At 36.0% G+C, this 10,133-nt stretch overlaps 2 protein-coding genes across 3 annotated transcripts in view; both read left to right on the top strand.

Annotated features, from left to right (window-relative positions):
• Positions 1–408: 408 nt before the first annotated feature.
• Positions 409–5,425, top strand: LOC129418072 (potassium channel subfamily K member 3). The gene is made up of 2 exons (XM_055172996.2): positions 409–832; positions 3,178–5,425. Exons 1-2 carry the CDS (start codon positions 550–552, stop codon positions 4,044–4,046), a joined length of 1,152 nt encoding a protein of 383 aa, XP_055028971.1. The 5' UTR covers positions 409–549; the 3' UTR covers positions 4,047–5,425.
• A 2,261-nt stretch (positions 5,426–7,686) lies between these two features.
• LOC141348953 (mitochondrial amidoxime-reducing component 1-like) overlaps positions 7,687–10,133 on the top strand; it is a 28,307-nt gene continuing 25,860 nt past the window's right edge. For both annotated transcript variants that reach the window (XM_073869511.1, XM_073869510.1), the window contains exons 1-5: positions 7,687–8,045; positions 8,250–8,420; positions 8,886–9,051; positions 9,330–9,470; positions 10,019–10,080. In XM_073869511.1, the coding sequence (XP_073725612.1) occupies positions 7,795–8,045; positions 8,250–8,420; positions 8,886–9,051; positions 9,330–9,470; positions 10,019–10,080 (791 nt within the window). In that variant the 5' untranslated portion in view covers positions 7,687–7,794. The remainder of the gene's footprint in view (positions 8,046–8,249; positions 8,421–8,885; positions 9,052–9,329; positions 9,471–10,018; positions 10,081–10,133) is intronic.

Raw genomic sequence — 10,133 nt, 5'->3', positions numbered from 1 at the left:
ATATTTAATTTGGTTATGGTGTTTGGCAAAAAGGCAAACTACAGCATATAAGAGAATATGGCTTTTATTTAAATATACTATCTACAAAAAGTGCATTGAAAAACTGATAGATAACAGGAAAGAAAGCCTTGACTACAGTTTTATCAGTTATTAATATTTTATTGATCCTCTCTTGGTTTACTTCTTAAAGCTGCACAACATGCACACAACATGCATGCAAAAAGTAACACATTTTATTAATAATTCTGTGTTATTACATTATTGTTTCAAAGTAACTGAAGTGTGTACAGTATGACCCGAATGCTCATTCAAACTAAAAGAACATATGACCATATAAGGAGTGTATATATTATTCCCTGGGGGTGGTGCTGAAAGAACAGCTCCCACTAAACACGACTGCTTTTAATAGCGGTCCCCTGTGGCGGCTTTTCCACGAGACCCTCTTTAGCTGGACAGAGGGCAGTCATGACAAGTCATGAATCACCAAAGTTCCCATACACGAACCGGAGAATTGAAACCTGAGGGAGATTTGGTGGCGACTATGAGAAGATGAAGAGGCAAAACGTGCGGACACTCGCCTTAATTATCTGCACTTTGTCCTATTTATTAATGGGAGCTGGAGTCTTCGACGCTCTGGAGTCAAAGCAGGAGAAGACCCAAAAGGGCAAACTCGACTATCGAAAATTTCAACTCATGTATAAATATAACCTTACAAGATTGGACTTCGATCAAATCGAAAAGGTCGTTTTGCTTCTGAAACCTCACAAAGCCGGAGTCCAGTGGAAGTTCGCCGGGTCTTTTTACTTCGCCATCACTGTAATAACGACCATAGGTAAATTGTTCACTTTAAGTGATTTAACTTTAAATACAGTTGTTATTTTATACAACTTATCTAGATTAATTATTTTAATAATTTAATGATTTATTAATTTAATTTTTTATGGAATTGTAACGAAAATGAATTTCGTCACATCAGGAATTATCGTGATTATCTCTATTGAAGTGAATATTTTAGCTATTACTTACCTGAATACTTTATAAAAAGTGACCTATATAGTTTGTATGTTCACTTGATGCACAAAATAAGCATTAAAATTTAAGTCAGGAAATTAATAAACAAGAAAGGACTCAATAACAAAATCATCACTTATCAAATGCATAATCCTGTGATATAATGCATAAATCTGGTCATTGCTTTTTAGATTAATTCATTCAGAAATGAAAATTGGTTATTTTTAGAAATGTAAATGGACGTTATTGTAAACTCTTAAAAATAAATGTGCTGGGTCATTCTACGGAAATATTAGAATTTCAAGCACCACAAAAGTGCTCGTCCCCACAGTCATGTACAAAGGGAAAATGCTTTATTTTGAGATCAAAAACAGTGTTTTCTTCCATTTAAAATATAATAATGTGTCCATGACTATCAAATATATGATGTAAATTACATTAAAAAAACAAAATGCTAAATAAATATTATAAAATATAATGAAAGTAGTGGTCCCCTGGAGTTGTGTCACTGGTGTTACCGTTTAACAAAAAAGCTTTTATTTGTAAATAAAAATCACAATGATGACATCACTTGACTTCCTTCATTAAATTTCCTGGAGATCTATGAAAAGAAATGGTAAGTCCACTGTCTCTGTTCAGTTATCAGAAATCTTCTCATTTATCTCATGATTTCATATGAAGCTTTTAGTTTAAGTCACTGGTATGACCTCTTTTATTGTTTGGAAATTGCAAAAAAATAGAATACAAATGGATTAAACTATTTAATTTAGTGAGTATACAATGATTGACAACATGTGGTTTGATACTTTGCAGCAGTAATTTTATAAAATGCAGTGTTACCTTCCTTATGGGTAACACCAGTAAAGATCAGTAACACCAGTGACTGATGATTTCTTGTGTCACTGGTGTTACTGTGTATTTTTTTCTTTCACATTTAATAAAATCTTTCACATGTGACATGATGATAATTTTAAAATCATTGAATTCTGCTACACTTAAGAATTAAGCTTTAATGCTGAAAAAAATCAAAATAATATTTCATAAACACCTTTAATATTGCAAAAGAAGTAAGGTAACACCAGTGACAAAAAATTGTGTGTGCAGTCTTTAAGTATATGCACACAAAAAATAAAAAATCATTAAGCTGTCATTTATGTGTAGTCACAAAGTCAAAAAGTAATCTAATAATGTGGTCTAAGTTTAAATGTTAGAAAAATAAATCAATTTTAAGACATCTTGCCATGCCAAAAGTGGGCGTTTCTGTAGAATGACCCTGCTACAGTATACAATGCCACATGAGAACATGTCTTGGGCTCTATTGTTAAATAAAAAATCTTTTTCACAAAAGTTTCTTTACATTAAATGTATGACAGATTTGATTTTTTTTTACCTTTAACTGAACGATTCATTGGAGAACCAAATATTGTTCTCCTGTGTAAAGAAGCTTTTGTAGCATATTTTTTTACCGTGTACAGTATTTGTTTTTGTTTAACCTTTAAATTATATCTTTTATAGACAGGTATTGCAGTCTTTGTCACCATATAGGCAAGAGCAGAAAGTCTGTCATTTCATAAAAAAAGTAAAAGTATACACTTTTGAAAATGCTTCATAGTCTTTATTTGCTTTTTCACACTTCATTTTGTGTTATTGCATGTCCAGTATTGAGAACTGCATGGAATTTCAACAAATCTCCAGGCTAATACCGTATTAGTCTCCCCTCATTGGAAAGTTTACAGCATCATCATAACAAAACTGGAATGTCTATATACGCAAGTCTCACAGAGACAACATCTGGGAACAAGAAATGTACTCTGGTGTAACAGGCGTTTGAAATAATATTTATGAAAATGTAAAGTACCTTCAGTACAAATAAATGTGGGGGGTGAACATCTGATTATAATCTCATGACACTGGCCTATAACAAAAAGTAAAGACACTGACCAGCTTGTTTTCTTTATTTATTTTCCATTGCAAATGGTTTCGCAGTAAAACTTTGTTTAACGGATATGAACCAGCAAGAAACAGCAGCAATGTTATTTTACTGAATTCCTCCAGCAGACCTCACTATCACAAGACGTAAAGCACTACTATAGTATAGTCTTAACATTCTTTTCATTTATTTATATCCTCATCTAAAAACATGCATGTCCCACTCTTCTTTTCAAGGATATGGCCATGCTGCTCCCAGTACGGATGCTGGGAAAGCATTCTGCATGGGGTATGCGCTTCTGGGCATCCCCCTCACCCTGGTGATGTTCCAGAGCCTGGGCGAACGCATCAACACCTTCGTCCGCTTCCTGTTGCACAAAGCCAAAAAATGCATAGGCCTGCGGCGCACCGAAGTTTCAATGGCCAACATGGTGACCATCGGATTCTTCTCCTGCATAAGCACCTTGTGCGTGGGAGCATTCGCTTTCTCCCACTACGAAGGTTGGAGCTTTTTCCATGCTTTCTACTACTGCTTCATCACCCTGACCACCATCGGTTTTGGGGACTACGTGGCCCTGCAAAAGGACGATGCGCTCCAAAACGACCCTCATTACGTGGCCTTTAGTTTTGTCTACATCCTGATGGGCCTCACAGTTATCGGTGCTTTTCTAAATCTAGTGGTGCTACGGTTCATGACAATGAACACGGAGGATGAGAGAAGAGATGCAGAGCAGAGGGCCCTCCTTTCCAAAGATAATCAGAAAGCCCCGCCTCTGCGCTGCACAGACCCTTCAACCCCCGTTGCCAGGGGCCAGGACAAAAGACGAGGGTTGAAGAGCGTCTACGCCGAGGTGCTTCACTTCCAGACAGTGTGCTCCTGTCTGTGGTACCGCAGCCGAGAAAAAATGGTGATCCTCCCGCAAGATCTGTCCTTCACTGATGCTCTAATGGAGCAAGGAGATGTGTCACCCCACGACTTCTTTGAATCTGACCCCACAGGCTGCGTGTGTAACCCTCAGCGCTGCTCAACCATTAGCACTGTGTCTGCTGATCTGAAAAACATCTCTCCATTCAGGCTCTTCTCCAAGAGACGTAGGTCTGTCTGAATCACCGCAGTTTCTTCTCAGGACTGTTGATGTTTAATGAATTATTTTTCATGCAAAGATTATGGAGCAGCACATCCAAGGTTGAGATTAAATTTAGGAAAGAGTTTGATGGGTGTTTTGCATTTTTTAACCCTTTAGAGATACTCACTCTTTGATGATTATTAATATATTAAACTTGACTTCTGCATTAGATAGTTCAATGATATATACATATACAGATACAATTCTTTGGTAAGACAATTTTTTTACCTTGTTCAGGTGACATGGTCAGCTCATGATCACGGCCAGTTTTTTGAATTTTTGAATGAACTGTTTTAAATGAATTTTTGGACAATTGGCAGCCATTAAGTATGTGACATGCCAAGACATAGTTGCCAGACTGTATTCACTTCATCACTGTAATAAGTCCATTGTAATACAGTATGCTGTGCGAGACTTTAGTATGGCAAACAAAATGAAACGCGTACTAGATAGCTGTTGATCCAGATGGCATACCGACATGACTCCTGCTTTCTGCCCAGCTCTATACTGTACAACATGTTAGGAAATAATCTAACCCTTGTAAAACCTTTTACAGTATAAAATCTGATGGTGGCATGATAAATAATTCCATTAGATTGTCTGCAGATTACCTTGTTTATCATAGGAAAGGGAACCAATTGGTTTAAGCAACACTAATGTACGCATACCTCACAAAGACAACATCTGGGCATGAAAATTGTATTAAACTCTTGAAGTATTTAATTACACTTGATGTTTAGCACTTAAATGTCAGCTTTGAAGATAAAGTTACAGTACGACCTTGGTCTGAACTGCAGCAGTTATCGCATACGGACCCTCCAAGTGCTCTCAGCAGTGATCTGGACATCGTGTCCTGTGTATCCCCTATGACTCAGAGAGGCCTTGCTGCTTAGGCTATGTTTGGACCACACAGGACCGGGTGTCATCTTCATGTCCCGCCAAGGAGAAAGCGCTCTGTGTCCAAGACTTTGCCTTCAGCTATTAGACCTGCATGACACAGTGACAGAAGGAAGTGCATTACAACAAATGCCTGCATTTCTCTCCCATGGTGGCAGCATCTGTTGCTTTTCCTTCTTTATTTTTGTTTCTAGTTTGGCATCTATATCTATGAGAAAGGTAAAAATATCTTTGGCCAGAAGGTCAATGGGGGTAGGACATAATGTACATTAATGCTTCTATTTATGTGTTTACTAAGAAACCAGGGCAAAAATAACTGTTTGCTGTTTGTAGATTTAAATTATAAGGATTGATAAAAATTAAGTGAGATACATTTAATATGCAGTTTTACATTATACCTGTACTATGAAAAGTATTACAAATGTAAAGCCAGCAAATAAAATAAAAGTGTTATTATCTTTCTAATGCAATTGTTTATTGAACCTTAACACAAAGTTTTATGTAATTTTATGTTCAAAATACATTCATTTTTTCATGGCCATTAATTTATCATAATCAATTTATCATAAAAAAATGAGAACAAGCATACACTTAAAATTTAAGATTTAAATGAAAATATAAATTGAGTTCATTAATACAAATAACCATATAAATAAGATAAAATGTGATTTTCAGAACATTTTTATGCTTTAATCTCTTTAAACTATATGAGGGTTCAAATACAACAAATAAACATAAACATTCTTTAAAGAGCACCTATTTCATTGCTAAAAAACAACGTTATTTTGTGTATTTGGTATAATACAATGTGTTTGCGTGGTTTATGGTTAAAAAAAACATTATTTTCCACATACCGTATATTTTTGTAGCTCCAGATTTCACTCTCTTCCTGAAATGCAGGGATTTGAAAAGCGCTGTGTCCCTGATTGGTCAGCTAATCTGTACGTTGTGATTGGCCTGAATACCATGACGTCAGCTAGAAATGTGATGCTTCTTACCATGTTTGAAAGATTTGCTCACAATGCAATGCTAACAGGAGTTAATTTACATGCTGTGAGTCCAAGCGGGAGGAATTATGATAATGTCGGTCTTGTCTACATCACCAATGCCAGGAAGTAAACTGTTGCCTACAATCCGTGTGTTTATTGTAGTCCATGAAAAAATATTTATGTTGGATTCGATAACTCGTGTCATCGCTTACTTTGGGGTTTGTACCTTTTGCATATCGTTAACATGTAGGAACTGTAAAAACTTGAATCGGACAATAGGTGCTCTTTAAAGTCAACAGAAATAGTGTTTGGGATTTTACTCTATGTCTCTATTTTCGAGTGACACATTTAAGGATGTTAGGTATTGGGTTTGTCTAAATACCCACACTTGCGGGGAACCACTTGAGTGTGATCCAGTCTGAGTATATCCCATCATGCATCTCAAGTGCATCAAAATTATGTGATGTCAAAAAAGGACACTTTCATTTCCGATATAGGTAAAATTATATTACATAATTATATGTTAAATTACATATAATCTGGTAGTAAAACATAAAGTGTTGCTATTTTTTGTTACTCCTTTTATATCATTTCAAATTATAACTACAACAAACGAAATCCGCCCAAAATGATGACATAAGAATAAAAACATTCAGTGTCAATCAATACACAAAATACAGAAGGTTATCAATTAAAGAACCAAAAGAAGAAGAAGGAGGTAACTCATACCGGAGAAACTGGCTGGGGTATGTGTATTGGAAAGGTGGGAAATATTGGCAGCATAGGGGATCATATAAGAAGAATCAACATTTTCTTGAACTTTTGAGTCATATTACAAAGACAACTTAACTTTCTGAGTTGCATAGGAAAAATACTACAATATATGATATGATATTTTTTCACATATAAGCCTACCGACCGGCCAACCTTGGACATTTTTAAGTAGCGTCAGCTGAAAGGCCAGAACACAGGTTTATCGATTAGAACAATCAGATATGCAAACTAATATTTGTCTGAATTTTTTATTTTAGGTTATATATATTAGTAAATTCAGTTAAGAATCTAAGGTCTAAGAAATTGGTTGATGAAAGATAGGCAGTAATGTGCCCAATATGGGAAAGCATTACAAGGAGTTTATATACCAACACATATACGTGTACCCATAAATATTAGGACAGTATGAACAAAATTCTCTGTTGAAAAAATTGGCAAGTTAAAAATCAGTCAAAACTACACACTGTTACATTTTATTAACATTTGATTATGTTTCAACACATACATGCTTTTCCAACCTTTTGTCCTGACACGTGTGAACTGAAGAAGCAATGGATCAAACTGATAGCCTATTACACATTTCTGCTTTTCATAATGCATCATAACTCAACACTTGTCAGACAATTATCTCAATATGATCACATTATTATAGAAGAATTAGAATCAAAATGTGCTGTTCCAGTTGGTAAATTGTGTATGCTGAATATATTGTATATATTTGTCTTTGGCTCAATACTGCATACTATCTATCTATAGTTATTTGATTCTTTGGTCTTCTGGTGCATATGTAGAAGGAAAATAAAATTTATGCATGAACCAAATTACGACCTCAGTGTGGGTATTTGACAGATGTATAAGTTAAAATGATGCAATGTATTTAAAACAAAACGAGCCGTTTACAATATGAACAAAAACATTAATCGTTTCATAAGGACATGTCCCTTTAAAATTACCAGGCAACAACGCGTCTTTTCATTGGTTGCAACACATGGTCCAAATACTGTGCACGTTTTCAAGACAACGACCATATCATATCATTTAAACAAGTTTTATCTCACAGAATAAACATGAACTTCAAAGAAGCGTGTGCGAAATTATTGGACCAGAACAGGAAAATCGCGCTTTTTGCCGCAGGCACATCTGTGGCATTGCTTGGACTCGCGATTGGGTATCGATACACGCGTAAAGAGAAGAAGTTAATAAAAGTTGGAGTTATTTCTCAGCTGTTGGTTCATCCGATGAAATCTGGGAAAGCTGTGTCGGTGGACACAGCTGAATGTCTGCGAATGGGACTGAAATATGGCGAACTGCAGGATCGGTGAGGTTTCGTAACGTTACGAGAAACTGCAATTGACCGCGTATTTACTTCTGTGTACTTTATTGTTTTATTTAAAGTTACATAGCTCTTACTGTAAATCATGTGCACTGTAAGTACTGTTTAAGGAAATTATTGTTTTGGTGTAGCACGAGGATTGCCATCTGACAAACACTCTACTGTACACGTTGTATTATTATTTTGTAGCCACTGGCTGATCATAACGGAGGATGGACACATGGTGTCAGGCAGACAACAGCCTCGAGTGGTGCTGGTATCTTTGACCTGTAAAGGTGGGCAACTGTGTCTCAATGGACCTCAGATGGAGGAGTTGAAAGTTCCCCTTCAGCAGCCAAATAATAAGGTTTTGGACTGCAGGTACATTAGTTCTTGCAGTAGCCCGAAATGTATTTGCACACTTGAATTAAACCTAAAAGGCATGAAAGTATTGCATTTTAAATAATAGTAATAAACTTAAAGTTATTAAATTAATCTGCATATGAACTGAGTTTTTCAGCTGAGTTCAATGTATTTTAGTTCATGTCTGTAGAACTCTGCAGGCGCACACAAGTTTATAATCACATGGACCACTAAATTTGACCACCAGAACATGCTTTTTTAGTTTTGAGAGGTGTAGCTGTATGTTTTATTTAAAACCTAACAAAATATCTTTTAAATGTTTCTTTGAAGCCTAAAAAGTGTGCTTTTTGTAAAATGCTGTTTCTCTGGGTTTGACAAGCATGTAATACAGTGCCAGTTATACCATTTTTGTGTCTATATACTATAAAGTTGGAAGACTACTGAATATTAACAACTTAAATAAACAATTTTGCTTATGTATAGAGTGTTTAGTGTGGACGTCCAGGGGAGAGACTGCGGGGATGAAGTGTCTGAATGGCTAACCCGATACTTGGCATCAGACAAGACTTTTCGACTGGTTCATTTTGAACCCCATCTAAAAGCTCAGAGGCCTTCAGAGAAAGAGCCTCTTTTTCCCAAGGATGAAAAGGTAATCTAAAAAAAAAAGGAAATTATTTTTTATATTTAAAACACATTTTCTATTTAACAATGCTGACATCTCAGTAGATGGAGCTAGTGAGTCATTTAAAACTGTATCATTGTAAATCATTAGCAAAATCTTGCTACCCACACAACTTTTTTTTGCGGTGGTGTAGCCAATTTGTCTCATGTCTAATAATGCACAAATCCACTAAATAGTAAAGAAGAGATCCTTTAAATTGTTTACTTTTAGTCATTGGCATAATGGGACATATCATGACTCTTCAGGTGGCTTATCCCGATGCTGCTCCTATCATGCTGATGTCCGAGGCTTCAGTTAGGGACCTAAATAGCAGGTTGGATCGTGATGTTACTGTCGCTCAATTTCGTCCCAGCATTGTGGTCAGTGACTGTGAGGCGTTTACTGAGGTATTACAGTATTAAAAAGTTGTCTTACACACACACACACACATACACACACACACACACACACACACACACACACACACACACACACACACACACACACACACACACACACACACACACACACACACACATTACTAGTACTAGTAATATATAATACTCATTCAAATTTATGTTTGGTTTTAGTGCTACCTTAATATTTTGCGCCACCGATTTAACAAAGTGCTGGAGACGCTGCAGAGATTTTGTTCCATAGTGACATGATAGCATCATGCTGTTAATTACTTAATCAACCAACATTCATTACTTAAAACAACTATGCCAAATTCCCTTTGCAGTGTCTTCATTTCCTAAGTGCATTGAATTGCTGCCCTGTAACTAGGTGACTAGATATTTGGGTTAAAATTTAACAGGTATACCTTATAAAGTTACCAGATTGTGTGTACAGGTTGTTTTATTACCTAACATGAAATGACAACGACCAATATTTGCATTTTCTGCATTTGAAATCATCTTGGTTATATTTTTAAGCCGTGTCTTTTGTTGACCAGGACACATGGGATCATATTCAGATCGGCCAGGTAGAGATGAAGAGAGTCATTGGCTGTGGAAGGTAGTGTACATGGTTACATGTAGACTATACTCTGTTCTCCAGTGTCATTACTA

Source organism: Misgurnus anguillicaudatus, chromosome 7 (assembly GCF_027580225.2).
Source record: "Misgurnus anguillicaudatus chromosome 7, ASM2758022v2, whole genome shotgun sequence".
NCBI lineage: Eukaryota > Metazoa > Chordata > Actinopteri > Cypriniformes > Cobitidae > Misgurnus > Misgurnus anguillicaudatus.
This window is presented reverse-complemented; position numbering and strand designations above follow the sequence as displayed.

Coding starts and splice junctions, on each gene's coding strand:
- LOC129418072 (XM_055172996.2), top strand. CDS start 550: ATGAAGAGGCAAAACGTGCGGACACTCGCCTTAATTATCTGCACTTTG. Junction 833..3,177: donor CACTGTAATAACGACCATAG/GTAAATTGTTCA, acceptor CTTCTTTTCAAG/GATATGGCCATGCTGCTCCC.